General features: G+C 38.7%; 1 protein-coding gene across 16 annotated transcripts in view; it reads left to right on the forward strand.

Moving 5' to 3' along the window:
* The window catches only part of TTC3 (tetratricopeptide repeat domain 3), a 143,304-nt gene that overhangs the window by 97,526 nt on the left and 25,850 nt on the right, over nt 1-19,928 (forward strand). For all 16 annotated transcript variants that reach the window (XR_010600151.1, XM_065590367.1, XM_065590376.1 and 13 more), the window contains 8 exons: nt 1,362-1,498; nt 8,642-8,959; nt 10,156-10,419; nt 11,307-11,353; nt 13,706-13,762; nt 15,300-15,376; nt 15,830-15,985; nt 18,381-19,296. Coding sequence is in view for 15 of the 16 variants with exons in the window: in XM_065590367.1 (XP_065446439.1) it covers nt 1,362-1,498; nt 8,642-8,959; nt 10,156-10,419; nt 11,307-11,353; nt 13,706-13,762; nt 15,300-15,376; nt 15,830-15,985; nt 18,381-19,296 (1,972 nt within the window). In the remaining variant the exon portion in view is untranslated. The remainder of the gene's footprint in view (nt 1-1,361; nt 1,499-8,641; nt 8,960-10,155; nt 10,420-11,306; nt 11,354-13,705; nt 13,763-15,299; nt 15,377-15,829; nt 15,986-18,380; nt 19,297-19,928) is intronic.

Consider the following 19,928-nt stretch of genomic DNA (forward strand, 5'->3'; position numbering starts at 1 on the left):
CCATCACTCAAAGAAGAGAAGGTTACTTACCTTTAACTGGAGGTCCTTGAAGATGTGTGATCCCTATCTGTATTCCACTACCTGCCCTCCTTCCTCTCTGCTTCGGATCTTATCTGATTTTTGGTAGAGAAATAACCGGAGAGGCGATATGTCCACCCCGCCCTTTATCCTCTCAGTCGGAGGCACCAGGTGAACCAGGGCTCATGCGCAGACCAACAGACACGACTTTCAAATTTTCCGTCTCCAGGTGCATGGTATTCATGTGTAACCCCCAGTGGAATTCAGATAGGGACTACGCATCTTGAAGATTAGTTACAGGTAAGTAACCTGTATAGCAGCCTCCTTCCCACTCCCTGAGATTTCCCAGACATAGTTTAGAAAGGCAGGAAGCCGGTCCCTGGTATAAATGTTGAGAAACGCCGCATTAGAGCATGAGTTGTCAATCTGGAGGTTGTAACTATTCAATCCTTCTCATATTGTTAAGTGGGAGGAAGGAAATGGCTAGATTCAAGCTACGTGGGAGGGGCATTGCTTGAGCACCTCTACCCTAGAGTGTTTACATGACTGAAAAATTCTGTATGGATCCTAAGAAAATGCTGGTTAAAAACTGAATTGTGTATACAGGTTACGTTCAAATGTTTTATTAGCACAGTCTTGGCATTGCTGTAATATCGCTAAAGGAGTTTGCATTTATTGCTCACAACAGATTTGACAGAGTGGTAAATGCTGCTTTATAGTAAGAGGATAAATACTGTAAATATCTATTGGACAGGTTCAGTATAGATCCTCAGTATTTTATTCCCCTTAATTTTCCTTTTGGAATAAGATTATCTGAAGGAATGAGATATTCACTAAACTGGTTTCATTTAGGTAGGAGTTTAGATTATTGGAATTCATATTCCAAGTAATGAGAGATACATGTGTAAAGATGGATTTCTTGTGTTACTTAAGTTGGTCATAGGAACTTTGGGAAACTTTTTTTTAACATTTATTTATAAATAACTCAACATCTTGTACATGTTAGATGTAAATATGGGCATGCATGCTACATCAGAGAGTCTTTTAAAGTCAGCTCCTCCTAATACAGATTATTGTAAAATATTTAGGATATTCTCTCTACATCTACAAGCTTCAAATAAGTTGTTCAGTATGCCTGAAGGTAGATGGTCTCCATTACTTTTTAACTGAAGAATAGCTAAATTCAAATTTTACCTCTCTATCGTTCAACTAATGACTTCTACCGTGTAATGTAAGCTGACAAATGTTCTAATAGGTGGAAAATGGTTTGTAAACTGCCAGAGAAAAAATCGTCTATTGATAGTTGAGGCTGACTTGCCTCACTGATCAGTTTCATTTATCAGTTCTAGGAAGCTAAAAATAAAAGAAGAAAAAAAAATAAAGAGAAAGCATGTAAGAGAAGAAGCACTGAACTCTGCAAAAGATAGCGTGGAAGAAAATAAAAGGGAAGATGATGCATCTAAGTATGATAGTCATAAAGGTATGTGGAAGTTTAAGGTATTTTGTTGTAGAATACATTTGTATTCTAATATATTGCTGTACATTATCATATAAACAAATGGATATTTTGATTAGCATAAGTAGCAGTTTTAATGCACCATCAGTGAATCGAATAGGAGTATTATTTCAAGGAAAGGATTATAAATATTTATCTGGAGTGTCTTGTATAGTCTTGTTGCTTAATTACTTGATGATTTCTATTACCATGGTGCATAGGAGCCCTTGTCAATGCACTACGGGAAGATGCTCAAATACTCTAGTGATGAACACAGGAGAAGAATCTTTATAGAACAGAATATCTGTTTACATATTTATTGTAGTGCTAACGTCCAAATGCAAATGTATTTACCAAAAATGGGTGAGAGAAGATGGCTGTGGCAAGCTTTAATTCAGAATTTAATTTACTTTTCATAGGCTTTGCAGCTAAAATTAGACAATACAGTATTAAATAAAATACTACGTTTCACATTAAACGGTTTACTATTTTGTATGTATTAGTTGTGGAAAAGATAGTGGATAGTTGCTTTAATTTAATTCTCCTTTGAGAATTACGTGTGTAGATTCTCACATACGGGATGAACACATGCCCTTGGTGCAATTAGAGCACAGACTTTCCCTTCCCTGCTCCCCTTTGGGACCCTTTTTTCCCTCCAGGCAGCACAGAATGAAATAGCGTTAGGAGAGTGGGGATTTAAAAATAATCTGTGGAGAATGTTCCTTAGTTTAATTCTCTGCCACCTCCCTTTTGAAACTCTCTTTAGATCTCAGATCTTTTAACTTAGCATAAATAAGTGTCTCAGTTCTTCTGCCAGCACACTTGGTCAGATTGGATCTGGTCAGGGTCTTCATCCAAATTTGTGATGTGTTGCTAAATGTGGACATTGAGTGTTCACAAGCAGTTCAAGAAGTTCTTCTGGAGAGCTGTGCAACGTATGCTCTGAAGTGAGAGTGTTTCTTTGTGGCTCATACCAGGGACTTTCTCAATTCCTTTATATTTGGATGATCTGTTTTTGCTTATGTATTCTTGACTTTCCTTGAGTTCTGTTAAGGTAGCTGCATATCACTTACCCCTTCAAAGATGCTACATATTTTAACATCCTAATGTTAAGTTCTTTAAAAGGATTGTGTAATGTATCTCCACCTGTTTGAGAGCTGCCACCTTCTTGGAGTTGGAATCCAATGCTTGTTGAACCAACATTTGAGTTTCTGTGTTATCTTTATACTATCTACCCTTCCAACCCATGGTCTTTGTACTGTAACCTCAGGTAGGGGAAATCTAAAATGTACTGGCTGGTCCTCCTTATACAATGTTTCATAAGAGTACTTCCTTCACCAAGTTTCTGCCTAGGTGGTTTCCAAGTTCCATCTGAATCAATGCATAAATCTGCAGTTATTCTTTCCTGAAACCTCCTTCCATGTTGGGGAAACTAGGGCCTTGGCTACACTTGCAGATGTACAGCGCTGTGAGTTAAACCTGACTTCGTTCAGCTGAGTAGGGAAAGCGCTGCAGTCTGTCCACACTGACAGCTGCCCAGCGCACTGTCGTGGGCACATTTGCGGCAATTGCAGCGCTATTGGGAGCGGTGCATTATGGGCAGTTATCCCATAGAGCACCTCTTCCCATTCTGGCGCCATGGGTTGTGGGAAGGGGGCCTGGGTGCGGGGCATTCTGGGTCCTGTCCCAGCTCCCCATGATGCATCGCTTCACATCCCAGAAATCCCTTTGTTTCCGTTCACCTTTGGCGCCATCTTTCAACGGTTTCTGTGCAGCGCAATCTGTCTGCGGGAAATGGAGCCCGAATCGCTGAGGCGTATGCTGACTTGTGACGTGCTGGCGAGATGTTTGGCTGTCGAACTATTCCTTAAGATCCAAAGTGAGAGTGAGGAGTCTGACGATGCTGTCGAGCCGCATAACGCGTATTACACAAAATTGCTTGTGGCATTCAGACATGCTCAGCACCGTGGAACACTGCTTTTGGGCTCGGGAAACAAGCACCGAGTGGTGGGATCACATCGTCATGGAAGTCTGGGATGACGAGCAGTGACTGCAGAACTTTCGGATGAGAAAAGCCACTTTCATGGGACTGTGTGAGGAGCTCGCCCCCACCCTGCGGCGCAAGGACACGAGATTGAGAGCTGCCCTGCCAGTGGAGAAGCGGGTGGCTATTGCAATCTGGAAGCTGGCAACTCCAGACAGCTACCGGTCGGTCGCAAACCAGTTTGGAGTGGGAAAGTCCATCGCTGGAATCGTGTTGATGCAAGTTTGCAAGGCCATTAATCGCATCCTACTCAGAAGAACCGTGACTCTGGGTAACGTGCAGGAAATAGTGGATGGCTTTGCACAAATGGGGTTCCCTAACTGTGGAGGGGCGATAGATGGGACGCACATTCCTAGTCTGGCACCACCCCACCTAGGATCAGAGTACGTTAATCGGAAGGGATATTTCTCTATGGTTCTCCAGGCGCTTGTGGATCACTGTGGGCATTTCATTGACATTAACACAGGCTTGCCCGGAAAGGTGCATGATGCACGCATCTTTCGGAACACTTGGCTGTTCAGGAAGATGCAGGCCGGGACTCTTTTCCCAGAGCAGAAGATCACGGTAGGGGAAGTTGAAATGCCCATTGTGATCCTTGGAGATCTCGCTTACCTGTTAATGCCGTGGCTCATGAAACCCTACACAGGGAGCCTTGACAGCAGCAAGGAACGGTTCAACTACAGGCTGAGCCGGTGCTGAATGACTGTGGAGTGTGCCTTTGGCCATTTAAAGGGCTGCTGGCAATCTCTGTATGGGAAGCTGGACTTGGCCAAAAACAGCATCCCCGCGGTTATATCCGTGTGCTGTGCCCTCCATAATATTTGTGAAGGGAAGGGTGAAAGCTTCACTCAGGCATGGACCTCCGAGGTTCAATACCTGGAGGCTGAATTTGCACAGCCAGAGAGCAGGGCTATTACAGGGGACCAGCGCGGGGCTGCAAGGATTAGGGATGCCTTGAGGGAGCAATTTGAGGCTGAAAACCAGCAGTGATATCTGGTGCCCTGCACAGGAGTGAAGTGCAGTAGTTCCAATCTTTAGGAATCAGTGTCTGCTAAGCAGACAATCAAACTTGCAGTGCCTGTTTATTTCCTGGGCTAAGGAGTCTTTTACTTTATGCAATAATAAAGAATGTTTTCAAAGCCAAAAAATCCATTTATTGAAAAGAAACAAGGGGGTGGAGTGGGGAACGGTACAATCACAGATTTGCGTATGTCCTGTCTGGTGTGCTGTGCAGTGAGTGCTGCACTTCAAGATAGCTATATTGCATGGTGATGGGGGTTGAGTGCAGAGGGTAAGGGTCATGGTTTTCAGGGCTGGGTGGTGAAGATACTGGGGTTGGAGGCAGCGGGTGGTGTGAAGAACACAGAAGTTGGGGAAAGTGCGTTGGAGGTGACAGTGGGGCACAACGGAAAGAGTTTTGGGACAAGGGCTGTGGGCGGGGGGTGCGTTTGTGGTACTGCTCCTCTTTCTGCATGGCTACGAGCTCCTGGATAGCATCTGCTTGGCGCTCCAGGATGCTTATGAGCCGATCCATGCTTTGCTGCCAGTGCTCCGTGCTTTGCCGCCGGTGCACTGCCTTTTCCTGGCGGATCCTGCTTTCTCTCTCCCTCCAGTTCTGTGTTTTCTCATTCTCTTTAATAGATTGCTGCATCACTTCTTGCAGCATGTCGTCTTTGCTTTTTCGCGGTCTCTTCCTGAGTCTTTGCAGTCTCTGAGCAGGCGATAAGAGGGACGGCTGAGGTCTCAAGGTTGATGCTGCTGTATAGGCAAAATGAAACATTTAACAGAGGCAGCATTGTTTATACCAGACAGAGTAATGATTCCCCCCGCACTTAAGGAGTAGAAAACACACAGGGTCTACACAACAGCATAATTTTCCCATCCGAAACAGAGCACACTTATCCCACGGGAGCCTCAAAATGGTGAGTAAGGGGGACTGATTGTTTCAGGGCTGCACTGTCCTCTGGGTTTCTGTGCCTTGGGGAGAGCCAACAGCTTCAGGGGGCACCTACACTGAACACTGTCCCAACATTTTCCACATGAATTCGTCCTGGATGATATCTCGCTGCTGAGGGTGACCTGGGAAGGAAGGGAGGGTCTTCTACTGCAATGCAGCTTCCGCCCTGGCCCATATGCAGCTTGCCTGTGTGCAGCAATGGTCCCCCCGCCCCTCGTGGCACAATGGCGCAGACACATTGGCCTGGCTGGGACAAGGACCACAGTGGCTCTCCCGATAAACCTGTGCAAGCGCATTGCACACGTTCTGGATGAGACATTCGAGGAGATTACTGAGGCCGATTACCGCGATGTGATAAACCACATCAATGCACATGCCTAACCCTCCTCTCCCAAAGAGCCTGCACCGAAAAAATTCCTTCCCGAAAAAGAAAAACCGCTTACCGGGAACCTGCTCTTCTGTTTGTCCTCCACCAAGTACCGGCCGCTGCGACTGGCTACCTTCCTCCTGGCTCGAGAAGAGCTCCTGGCTGCATGGCTCCAGGGATTCCGGGGTGTCTCCATCTGGACCACCACCATCACTCCTGTTTTCCTCCTCCTCTCCCCCCGATCCCCCCACCGGCTCTGAAGTGTCCATGGTGGTGCTCGGAGTGGAGGTGGGGTTAACCCCAAGTATCGCATCCAGCTCTTTGTAGAATCGGCAGGTCGCGGGGGGAGCACCTGAGCGGCCGTTTGCGTCGCAGGCTTTGCGGTAGGCACTCCGCAGCTCCTTCACTTAAATCCTGCACTGCAGTGTGTCCCAGTCATGGCCTCTTTCCATCATGTCCTTTGATACCTTCCTGAAGGTATCGTAATTCCTACGGCTGGAGCGCAGTTGGGACTGTACAGCTTCCTCCCCCAAACACTGATGAGGTCCAGCAACTCGCCATTGCTCCATGCTGGGGCTCGCTTGGCGCGTGGAGGCATGGTCACCTGGAAAGATTTGCTGATAGCACGCCACGCCGAGCACACAAGAAGGGGATTTTTAAAATTCCCGGGGAATGTAAAGGGTGGGTCACATGGTTGGTTACCTGAGGCCAGGGCAGTAGAGTTTGAACTGATGACCAGAGTGGCTAGAACACGCATTGTGGGATACTGCTGAATAATTCTGGAGGCCATTCACAGCGCATTGGGCGGCCACACTGGTGCCGCAGCGCTGCAACGGCAGCGCAATACTCGCTATTCCTCTTGGGGACGTGGAGTATATGCAGCGCTGCAACCAAGGAGAGACAGCACTGCAAATGCCTTGCCAGTGTGGATGGGGAGTGAGTTACAGCGCTGGGGGCGGCTTTACAGCGCTGTAACTCGCAAGTGTAGCCAAGACCTAGGTTACATATCTTTAGGAGCTTAGGAGTTCAGAGCTACCATTTAATTAGACCAAATCTGTTCATAAGCCCAGATGAAAGGTGAGGGGGTGCGCTCTGTATTGTTCTTGCAGATGTATCTGATCCAAAAGGTTTTAGGGTGTAAGGGACTAAAGCATTTGTTTGATGAGCTTACCTTATGTAACATAATAAAGGCCTAATCCTTATTTAGTGGATAATTGATTAGCAGTGTATACGTAGATGTATAAGCAATATGTATGTAGCTTTTGTAGGCCTGAGTAATTGAGTGTAGTTGTTATGAATTCTGTATAATCTTATAGAGATAAAAGTGTGAACAAAGATTCCTGGCAAAAAAAAATTATTAACATTTGAACATCCTATTACCGACTTTTTGGAGTGGCTAGGGAAAACAAGGACAATCCTTGTCAAATAATAGAATTGATAGCTTTGTTATTGCTAAAAAGGGAAGCACATTGCTATGTAAATTGTGTGATTTGAAACATCATGTATGGCAATAAATAATACCAAATAGGAAAGATTTGGAGTAGCCGGTGCATAAAAGGGTGTTGATTAAAGATATGCAATATTGTGCATAAAAGATCATGTCATGACCTAAAGTCTATCTCTGACTATGTCTATACTGCAGTAAAACACCTCTGGCAGGCCTGTATCAGCCAAAGGGTATGTTTACACTGCAATGTAAGCCCAGGGTTAGTAGAACTTCAGTTAGCAGACCCTAGGTTTGTTAACCTAGAGCTTGAGTGTCTACACTGCATTATTTGGGCCCGAGTCTAATCACCCATGTCCCAATTCACTAGCCTGCTACCTTCCACCTGATCACTGGGGTATAGCATCTTGTATTTATGCAAATGAAGCCTGGTCCTTGGCTCTAAGAACTCGGCGTAAGCAGTGGTTTTGTTTGCCTAAGCAGTGGATCTGTCTGCTTTTCTTGGATTTGTGAGGTAATCTGTGGGCCTATTGAATCAATCCTGAAATATCCTTATATAGGGTACTAAATTATCATCACCAGCATTCCTCAGACATGTATCACAGATGTGTAAGGCTGCTATCTGGTGCTCAGTTCATACATGCACACCACCATTACTTTAGACTTGGGTAGGTCTGGTCCCAAATTTGGGGGAGAGCAGCACTTCAGTCTTTTTTTAATTTTATCTTCAGACTCCTCTTCTTGGAAGGTAGTTAGTGCTAGTTAGTTTCTCAAGTGGCAGTCTGTTAGAGGCAGTTCTTGAAGGAGAAAGAAAGATTACTTGCTAGTGACTGTAGTTCTCACATTTGCCATCCATCTTTTCTTCATTGTCTTTTGCAAAGATTTTCAGGCAGGGATAAGGCCAAGGTTCCATAAATACCCTTAAAACATAATGTTCAGATGCATCCACACTGGTCACTGCTGCTCTGGAGAGTTTCATCTAGGCACCCAGAGTGCATATGCATTCCATGTGGTGGTAATTTGAAGCTAAAATTACTGGTAGTTAAAATTTTCTTTCTAATATTAATTGAGGAAGTATGGTTTGCTCCATTTGTAAATCAGTTTCTTACGCATCTAAAATTCAATTACCAGTATGAGAAATTCTTTTAGTCTCTAGCAAGTGCAAGTAGAACCCTTGTAGTTAAATCTGAGTTCCAGTTCACATGATAAAAAACATTTTAAAAAATAATGTAATAAAATTGATCTATATTTTGGGGTTGATTCTGTTTTGCAGCTGTTCTAAACTGACATAACAATCTTGCTTTATTTTGTTATAGGTCATGTTCAGAGGTTCTTATTTGCTAGTGATAGAGTCTTGCAGCATATTTTGCAGAATGTTGAACAGATAAAAACTGGTATACATGACACTTCCAAACTTCTAAGTGAACTACTTTCTTGGTGGGTAATAAGTGAGGAGGATTACAGCATGTGTTCCGCAAGTAGCAGTACATCAAATGAAGTGATGGAGCAGCTCATAAGTCATTTAATTCAGAAGAAGAATAGAGTAAACACAAGAATTTTTGTCCATGTGCTGAGTGAGCTTGAAGAAGTGGATCCCAAATTACATGAGTGGATAAAAGATCTTAACAGTTTTGGTAGGTCCTATTTCATATAACTGTAAAATGACTTAATTTGCAGATGAAATTATAAAATTAAGCATGCTTTCCACCTTTCTTTTTCTCCATTTACTGGAAAGCAAGTCTGTAGTATGCTATCATGAAGTTCCATGTTTCTCTGGTTTCACATGGAATTTGTTCAGTTTACAAATTAAAAGATGGCTAAAAGATCCCTAGTTGCCAGCTCTGCATTCTCAATCAAGGATCTTAAAGTCAAGCTTTGTTCTTTCTGACTTGTGATGTAATCTTCAATCATATATTCTACAGCAGAAATTCTGCCCTCAGTTTCACCTAGGCAACCCCACTTGGCTCTGCAGTGCTGTCAAAAACAGTAAAAGAACCTGTCACTGAAGAGGTCAGATGTTTTCGTAATGCAAACAAAATGCATCTGAGTAATAAGGTGGCATTTTAAGTCACTCTCCAAAGTAGAATTGCTCTTTTAGGTATTGCACTTCATAGAACTAAATACTGTTCTGTCTATAGCTAATTAAGTTCCTAAAATGAAGGTGGTTTAAATGGCAGATAAATTTATTTGAAATATTGGACTCTTTGCAACTGATTTGTACGGGACTTTGCCAGTAGGAGAGGATTAGATGTAGAGAATCTGACTCTTTAAAATCCAGAATGGAGAAGATAGTCTATAAAATAGGGATAAATCTAAACATTTTCTACAAAGTAACCAATTTATTGTCTTGGCCTTACAAATTGGAATGCTAATCTTCTGTTTAGCTGACTACAGTTTGAAGAAATCAGCTTCTAACTTTTTTGGTAATGTTGCCCTGCTATAGAGCTTTATTTGGTTTGTTGTTTGATTAAAATGTAGGGCGTATGTTACAAGTAAAATGGGATAAGATATGTAATAAATGCCAAAAATGGGGTAAAATCAGTTTTTAAAAATTGGATTCTGTTACCTGTACTTTGACAGGCAATAGACACATTTACGAAATTGATGGTAGAGTAAAAATTTGATTTTTTTTTTTTTTTTTTTTTTTTTGGAACCTGTTCTGATTGTTTGCACTTTTCAAGGCTACAGTATATATCTTCAGTTTTGGCAGTCTTGTATCTGGTTTTGGAGCAAACTGTTCTATAGGAGATGTCAAACGTTCAGCCCTAAATTGGAATAACCTAAATCCTAAATTGAATTTATTAACTGATATTATTTTTTTTCATTTCAGGTTTGGAAGCCACAAAGATCTTTTTCTCTCATTATGGAGATATTGTTAAAGAGCTTGACCTTAGCTTTATAACCATTCTCTGGAATGAGAAGTATGGCAGTAAATTAGGCAATGTGTTGACCAGCTTTGAAGATAATGAAATACTTAAGTGTTTCTATGAAGCATCATTGAAGGAAACTCGTTGTGTAATATGGCTATTAGAGGATAATAGAGAGAAATTTCCATCTCTGCATCAAGCTTTAGATGAATTCTTTGATAAAATGGGTAAATGTATACAGCTTATTTATTTATAAGTGCCCTCTTGTGCCTGCCTTTACTCCCCATCTATGTTATTGTGAATTATCCTAGGAAAGTGGTGACACTGTAATTTAAATGATACAAACTTGGGATAGTATTAGCCTCTCCGATAAATTGCATATTGGATCTTCTAAGTTCCGTATTGAAGACTGAACAGTCTAAAGAGGCAGGAGCATGTGAAAAAGAATGCAGCTAGTACAGTTCAGAGTTATTTAAATCAAATGAAACTAATAATTAGCATTATTTATATTGTAATGCTGTCTGGTAGTAGCTTTAAATTATGGACAGCTATTTTTAAGGGATTACGTTGATTCCTGATGATAAATGTTATTAAAATGTTTGGTTATGCATATATAAAGATTTTACCCATGTATTTCAAAAATTGGAAATACAAAATGCAGTGTACAGCAGGTTTTACTTTGACTTGTTGAGAAGTTAGAATTTTTATCTGCTGCGGTTATTTTAAAGGAGTTCATAGAGTTCTGTCTTCAGAATAAAGTTATTTTAATTTGGAGAAGTTTAACTTTAGAGTACCTTGAAATGCTATGCCTTTCTCGAGGCTGTGTGAGAATGAGAGATACCATGTTCCACTTGTAAGTCCCAATCCTGCAAAGACGTATGCATAGGCTTACCCTTAAACATATATATGGTTCCAGTAAAACCAGTGCTTAACTCCAACCATGTGCATGCCATCTTAGCAGGAATGAAATTCTAGAGAATAACTTTTTTTATTCTGGGAGCTATTTTAAAGATTAATTTTTTTATCCCCAAAATCTCATAATTTACAGAATCTAATATTTTGTGTACTACTTTACAACTTCCTTTAAAGTAATTTAATATTTTTCTTTCGATAGATGTTCCTTGCATTATATTAAAGAAGCAGGAAAATGAAGATCTCTCCGTAAGTTTTTTAAATAATAAATTGAAAAATGAACAAATATAGACTCAACAGTAAACCATCACAGTGGACACAAAGTATAATGAAGATGCATGCTCGCTTCCTGTTCTTTTAAGGGGACTTGCAAAATAGAAAGTGAAAATTGTGTACTTCTGTTTTGTTTGTTTTTTGTTTTGTTTTGAAGGCCTGAAAGGTATACAAAACAATCTGCAGTTAGAAAAAGGAGAAGTATTGTGAATATCAAGTCTTCCTTGGTTTTTGGAGGATCACTCCTTAAAAGACTGGAGAATAAGTATGGGAGCGTTCTCAGCTCTCAGTTATGGAGTTGGGGGAGATTTGGAATCTTTGAATAGACAGATTTTCTCCAAGTGTCTGTCAGGAGGTTGAATTAAATAGATATTAACAAAACAGTGAAACAGTCAGGCTAATGATCCTTTTCTCTTTCATTTGCTCAGGTTTTAGTCTTTTGTCACTGTGATGACATCCTGTAGTTCTCCATTCATAAATGATCGAAACAAGACCCCAATATTTGTAATTTAAAAAACAAGCATAAAAAACCTTTAACAGGAATTGGGGAGATGGGGGCGGGGAGGGAGGGAGGGGGTAGAAGGGGAGTTTAAAGCTTTAAAGAAGTGAACAAAGAGCTTTGGTTTTCTTCTTTTAAAAAAAAAATCTTTCAGCACAGCATTTCATTTTGCATTTTGGCCAAACAACTTTTCTTCTGTTTTCTCTTTATTCAGGGTGGGGAGGAATCCAGCTATCTATGACTTATGTTTTACAAGGAAAAATGTGACTTGGCAAATGTACCCCCTCCCTTTATTTATTTATTTTTTGCTAGAGCAAAGAAGCCACCTGGTTCATGTGGGCTTTAGAAACAGCATTTGAAACTAATGTGTGGTTTCAATGTGAAAAGTATCACTGTAAAAATAGCATTGTGGTGGGTCAGATAAATTTACTACTTTATAGGTAAAAAAGGCAGTTGGATTTTTATTTCTGGTTTTGTTTCTTGGTTTTTTTCTAACTGCCAACTTTGAATCCGAAATTGAACTCAGGGTCTTTTTGCATGTGTGTGATTTATAGTAACATTGACAACAACCAGCAGTAACTCTGACCACTTCACGTACTATACATTTCAAAATCGTAAGTGACAGGGAAAGAACCCAACTTGACTATCAGATCTCAAGTTGAGCTTGCAAGGCTAGTAATTGCAAAAATTATTTTTTATTGAGGACCTCAGCATATTTGCTCAGGTCATTTTAAGATAAACTGAGAACTACACATTGACATTTTTACAGTCACTTTTCAGAGTACAACTATGATTTAAAAAAAAATACTTAAAGCCTTAGCTATCCTTTATTCTGAATCATATCTTACTAGTTTGCTACCATACAACTTTAGTAATATCATCTTTCTGCCAAGTGGAATAACAGAATATGCATTTGTCAGTGGTGCTCATGTGTTTGAAGCATTCTGGTTGAAAATGTATCTATTCTGCTTGCTAATTAGTCCACCCATGCAATACAGTTAACTTCTGATACACAGAATGGGTGTTTTGACAAGGTTAATGAATGTAGATGTCAATGGAATGTGAAACCATATGCTATCTTCCAGTTTCAGGGGAAACTAAAGTTGAAGAGTAATGTAAATGTTGTTGTATTAAAATATTTGTGTTTTTGGTGTATTATTTGTATATCAAAGTAAGCTAATGACATAAGGTATTGCTACAATTTGCCACAAATAATTGTTGTTGTTGAAATTAGACTTCAGTGTTAAACATAAATTGAGAAGACAAATACCTTATTAGAGAAAAATTGGAGAGGAAATAATCTTTCAGTCAGTTGTGTCAGTTCAGTTCCTGTTAACAATAAGTGAAGATAATTCTTAATTCCCTCCCTCACTTATCACATAGAGATATTTTTGATGTGAACAAGATGGTCAACAGTTGCCCTGTTTCTGAAGCTTATTCCTTACGTGAAGTTGTGGTGTTTGTGACATCACAGTGGACTGTTACAGAAGTTGTCACAGAACAGAATCATTGCTTCATGTGGGGAACAAGCAGTAGAAACAGAAAAATTGTCAATTCTCTTTTTAAAACCCATGTTCCCTATAATAAAAGTGGAGAATGAGGAAAACACAGAACTCATGTGAGTGGAACAGTCTAAATACAAGACTTTTGCCAAATTATTTTCCCACGTGGGTTTCCAGAAGTGAAAAAAAAAACTGCTTGTTGTGCTCTGTAAATTATTATTCCAAATGATAGGAGAGTTTGAATTGAAGAACTGTGTGTGTCAGTGTAAGAAACACATGGTAACCTCTCCTTAATGAGTAGCTATTGACTTTATATTTCTGTTTTAGACTAATGGTATCAAAGTTAAAAACAAAAATAGGAAGAAGAAGACAAAAGAATCAAGGGTATGTAATAATTGTATTACTTATTTCTATACACTGATTTACTAAAAATTGGAATTTGTAGTATTTAAAAATCTAAAACTGAGTATTTTCCAAAACAGCATGTTGAGAAATATTCTTGGTTAAGTTAAAGAGAAGTCTCTAGATAGAAAATGTCACTAAGGTACAGTTAATGTTGTAAGTAGCAATTAATGTAGTATTCGAAATTTGCAGTAACAGAAAGTAAAAGGCAATATATTCATAGTTTCACAAACAACCATGGTTCTGACCACATTAGCATTTCCAACAATTTCCTTGCACTTCAATACAGGGCGGGGGGCGGAATTCAGTATCGTAGAGATAGAGAGAACACAATCTACTGTGATTACTTCAGTGCTGAAATACACCTTTTGGCTCCAGTTCACACTGGAAATACAAATCAAATTTGGCACAGGAGCTTTTACCAGTCCAACAGCTTCATGTACCATAATCAACAAAGGTGAATGTGTCCAGGACTGTAAGGAAGAGCCACGTTGTGAGAGGGTGTATCTGTAACAATATTTACGTTGGGAATGTCTTCCCCTTGTTCTTCTGATTGTGTTTATGGGACATGTTAGTAACTGAAAAAGCAGAAAGTATCCCCTTAAAAGCTCAGGGGGAAAAAACAAATCCATTACAAGATAACCAATATTTGACAGGGTAACAGATAACTAAGGAATAATGTCCTGCTTCTGACTTCTGAGATGTGGGAACTCTTACCTGTCTGTCCTTAGTTCTGCTTTTCAGGGCCTGAATTTAGTGAGGATACATTGCTAAGAAGGAGCCTCAAAAAGCATTTTCTTTGTTTTCAGCTGACTTTGAAACTGTAGTAAAATAGAAGTTAAAAATCTTTCACTTATTATTAGTATTCGATAGGGTACTTCTAAAGTTATAGATGTGTGAAGTTAATGAAAATTGTTCTTAATGACAAAGCAAAAAAAAAAGTGAAATTTAGGAGTGAATGATAAAAGTAGGTAACATTTATTTAACTTAACCTGCTCCTTTATATTTGTTACCTTTTAACAGAAAAGCCTATTGAGGCACAGAATATAAATCGAATAAATAGTTTGGTCCCAACCCTCTAAAAACTTCAGTGGGAATATTCCTAATGCATGAAATTAAGTGCCTACATATTTGTAGAATAGGGACCGTAGATTACATTTGAGAGTTAATGAAAAGATAGAAAGATGTCATGGGATTTAGATGAACAAAGAGTGAAAAGTCATTTGGGGCTGAACATCCCTTTCCTGCTTTCTACAACTAGTTCTGAAGAACAGACGATTATTTACCGGTAATTCTGGAAGGATTTTTGGGCAGGCTTACTCAGTCCTCTAGCTTTTGTTGTAATCATGGTGGTCAAATTTCATAATTCATTATAGGGCATCTGAATACATGTCAAACTAAAACAGGATTTGATACAAATAAGTCACTTACATTCCTGATGGTGGATCACTGTCTTGTAGATATTTTGAATTTTATATACTGTGGCAGAGTAAAAAAATTGTAATTTTTTTTAATTTAGCCTATTTTAGTACTATCTGGTGGGGTTGGTGCAGTAACCCGAGAAGAAGACAGTATATTTCCAGAAGAAAATACATTGTGAGTACCAGCAGGCAACTTTATTATTGTTTTGTATAGCACCCCAGAGTGTGCTGTTTTACACAACAAGGAGAAGATACAGTCCCTGCCAGGAAGGATTTATACTGTAAACAGATATCAGACCAAAAAATGTATTAAGATGAAAGTTGAGGTTGAGGATACTTATCAGTAATTTGAGGTTAAAAAAATCTTTACAAAGGCTTTGTAGTTAGCCTAAAAAAATAAAATAATAATAATAATAATTAAAAAAAAAAAAAAAGCTGACACCAAGGAATTCAGACTCTCAGGGTGTTGCTTAGAGGTACCAAGCCACTCTTAACATTACTATTAAAACTTTTAAAATTAGTTTAATCAAATAATCTTGGGTCCTGTGCATTAGTCAATTGGATGAATCCAGTAAACCAAGGTCTGTTTTTTGTTTTGTTTAAATCATAAGATTTTTCTTCCCAACAGAAGTTTTATGAATCCTGGTGAGCCTTTCATAATTCCAGAAAATCTTCGTGATCAAGTGGAAGAATTTGAAGCTCTGTATGACAATGTTTCAGACAGTAACAATTATCAGAGACTTTTGGATAATAACCCAGACCCAACATGTAAACATTTATACGAGTAGGTGTAAACTTATCTGTTCAGTCATTTCAAATATTTGTGTTGTTTTTTTAATTTGGGTGACTTTTCCGTTTTACGTGAAAATAAATTCTGCATCATCCATTTGAGATTTAAACCACAGTATTTTCTGAGGGAAGAAATGCTGAACCGGTAGACAGAAATAAAACATCCTAAAATTTAAGTTTAGAGTGTAATTGATAATAGTTAATTCCTCAGACTTTTGAAGAATACAAATAAATTGAGAGCCAGTTGTACCTCTATAAATGCTGATGTAAGGGAACAAGAAATTCCATCAAAGGGAAAGCTGGAGGTTGTTTCCAGGAGATTTATAGCCTTGGAGGCAGAATTGATCTGTTTTGCTGATATAGCATCTGTTCTAACCTCCTCCTCCTCTAATATGCTTCAACTTTGAGTTAAAAGGTATCTATACAAAAACTGTGGTGGTATTGGGTTTGATGTGGACATCAGTCTGCTGGGAACTAAACAGAGATGACCAGTTTTATTTCACAGAGGTCACGGGATAGCTGGCAGTTGTTAATACTTGATTTCTATCAACCCTTGGTTAAGGCTGAACAAGTGACTTAGAAGTGGAAGATTTTGATATTATTAGTAATTTCCTGAGATGTCTGTCTTTGTTGTTGGCACACTAACTTACACTTAAATCTCATTTGCTTCACTATAAAAATGGCAACTGTGTCATCAAGGAATAATTCACAGGGATCAGAATGGACACACTCTTCCCTTATTTAATATTTCCAGCAGAAATCAAAACTACAGTGAGATTAGTTGACTATGTCTAAAACTGATGTTCTCAACTTGACATCCTAGCCAATTTGCAAAAAACATATTTTCAGTTAGTTTTGTTATTGCACCTCCCCCTTGAGTTGTCCTGACAAATTTTGTGGTTTGTTAGTAACATTTCCATATATTCTAAATGTTGTTTTATCTTCTCTATTGCTGTGTAAAAGATCTCCATGGACAGGTAAAACAATGAAATGACTGTATACAAATTGCTGTCAAATCCTCAGAGAAACCAAACTCCTAAAAAAGAAACATTTTTCTCTCTATATATATATTTTTAATAACCTTAAAAGTTGTTTTAAAGAACCTACTGCTTTTACTTAACACAAAACACCCACAACACAGCACTGGTGATGGTAGAGAGATGGTTTGTGTAGAGGGTTTCTGAGATAGGGTAACTCAGAATGACCAGTTTTAAAGATGGGTGTCTTTGTCTTAATATCTCATTGCCACAATCACCAAATTATAAAGAAAATTTAGAGTTAGAACCTCTAATTCAAAGATCACATCAAATTGTAGGCCTAATTTATTGGACAGTGTGTGTTTTTTGTCTACTTTACCCACAAATGTACATTACCCAGTGTCTCTAGTCTGGAGTTTATTTGCTGAATACTGTGTCAAGTTCTGTTTTTTGGTTTCTATTCTGAGCAGTGGAACTTTGCACGCTATTGCAGAGTAATTACTGTCATACACCAGTTGAAAGGTTAGACACATACTGAGTTCTTTCTCTGGTGGTTACAGTTACTGCCTTAGCTGTATTATTTCTGCATAGTGTTGGGAGTGTGGATGGGAGTTTTTTGTTGTTTGATGGAGTAGTGTGAGCGGTTTCATTCTTTACAAAAGGACATGTCCTTTTAATCAGCATATTCCTCATTGAAGTGTTTTAGTGCAGGTGAAGGTACCTTTCTCTCCTCTCTCTAGAAAAACTAACTTGTATAGCACTCTTCATCAGAAATCTTGAGGAATCCTATATTTCCTGCATGTTTTCATTTCACAGGGTTTATTTTCTTTGTTCTCCCTTTCATGTTCACTTGACTTGGCCTTACTTAAAGTAGCTATCTTAGTTTTAATATCTCCCCAGTGTTTTCTATAGTGACACTTTGCCTAGGTTCTGAGCTTTTATTGTTTCCTATTTACATTTCCAGTTACTTGTTTTTAACATCCACGTACTTCAGCTAACTACATTATGTACTATCTTTTCCTTGCTAACCCTTCAGATGAAGTATATAACACCAGCTTCTCTTTGGAGAAATAAAGTGTTAACTGTGAGATTCTGTTTTTCAGCTTATTACAATAAGTCATAATTTTAGTTCTTGGCTCTAGCCATCTCCTTTTTATATTGGAACTGTATTTGGAGAAGTTAATTTGAGTCAGTTGTAGAAGAGTTAGAGAGAGCAAATATCTAGAATTAGTAGGTGTTTCTTAATGTGGTTTTTTTTTCTGAAAAAAATTGATTTCAAAAGTTTCTTAATACATTACTAATGCTATTTGTCTTTGTAGAAATTACTGTTAAAACAGTAATGTAAATATCAAGTATGACTTAAAAGTGAAATGAAAAATGCTTGGATTAATGAGTATGACTGTTTTTTTCAAGCTATTTCGCTCAGATCTTGGAGGAACATGGTCCCATGGAAATTGATGATAAATTGTTAGTTGGAGAATATGAACATTTCCCTGCAGAAGCTCGTAAGATTGTGGAAGATGCAGGTGGTCTGAAATCTTTCCTTCTGGAATCCCTTCATTTTATTATGATGGATGATCTTATTGGCTTGATGAAGCATGCATTTCTGCTTAAGGAAAATACTGAGACTGAAGAAGATACTAGAAATGAAGAGGAAAATCAAATAGCCTGTCAAAATATTCATGAAAATTCCAAGAGCAAATTACAGTTAAACCCAGCTGCTAAGGAATTCAAACCAGTGTCTTATATTAAACCTTATATACCAATTTCTACTAATACTACAGTAGCAAACTGTGAAACTCCAGATTATTCAATCACGGGATATTCCTCACATATTTCTCATATTTCAGTGCATTCTCTCCCTAGTCAGAGTATTGATACCATAGAAGGACCACTATCTTTTTCAAATGTATTACTGCACTCCTCTATTTCTGATAATCATGATATACCTCTGACTAAGGTTTCTTCGGGTTATGAAAATGAAAGAACGTTCTCAATGATTTCTCAAATACCTCCTATTCCAGATGTTGCTGGGCAACCTAGTTATATATATGCTGATTATGAAGCTCCCCTTGATATCGATAAAATAACAATATTAGACAGAGAGTACATACCTGGCAATCATCTACCGAGTCAAATACAAACATACCGGGATACTCAGTGTGTATTGATGAAGTCAGACTACAGCTCTTATGAAGCTAATCTTGACCAGGGTATGAGCAGTATTCAGGAAGTTAAATATGATCTATCTGCTGCTAAGATGGAATTTGAGAATAAAAATACACCTGTAGTGAAAAGCATTCCACTTACAAGGATGATAGCTATTCAGGTAAGAAATTAAAGGAGGAGACTCTTTTAAGGATCTTTGACTAGTAATGCTTTAAATTTCCTTTCCTGTTCTTTCTTGATAAATAGAACACTTAATTATCTAGAGCTGTCAGTGCAGACACAACCACTTTTTGCAGCTCATTCACATTTGTCCCTTTAATACTTTAAAGGGACAGTGAGTTTTTTTTATGCCTAAAATTTACACGAAAAGGGAGGGAGTTACAGAAGCAGTATAAAATGTATCTTATAGGTTGGGGAAGGTTCTTGTTCTTTAACTTGTTTTTTATTTCAGTGGTTGTTTAAATTGATACGTACTAAATGAGACAGCTGTATTTAATCAAATAGTTTAAAATACATAGACATTTAAATTGTCATCTTATGTACACTAAATTCAAGATTTCAGAATATCTATGTATTTACTAGTCCACTGTGAGCTAAGACTAAATTTGACTTATTGTTTTGGGATCCAGTCCTGCAGATAATAACAAGCATAGTACTTTAAGCTAACTGTTTGCAGGATTGGTCCCTTTATGGCTCCTCAACACCACTTCAGTAACGTTTTCACAATTATATTTATATCAGTTGGTTATGTTAATGCAAAAAGGCAGATATTTATATAGGAATGAAAAGGTA

This window comes from Chrysemys picta, chromosome 1 (assembly GCF_011386835.1).
Source record: "Chrysemys picta bellii isolate R12L10 chromosome 1, ASM1138683v2, whole genome shotgun sequence".
NCBI classification, from domain to species: Eukaryota; Metazoa; Chordata; order Testudines; family Emydidae; genus Chrysemys; species Chrysemys picta.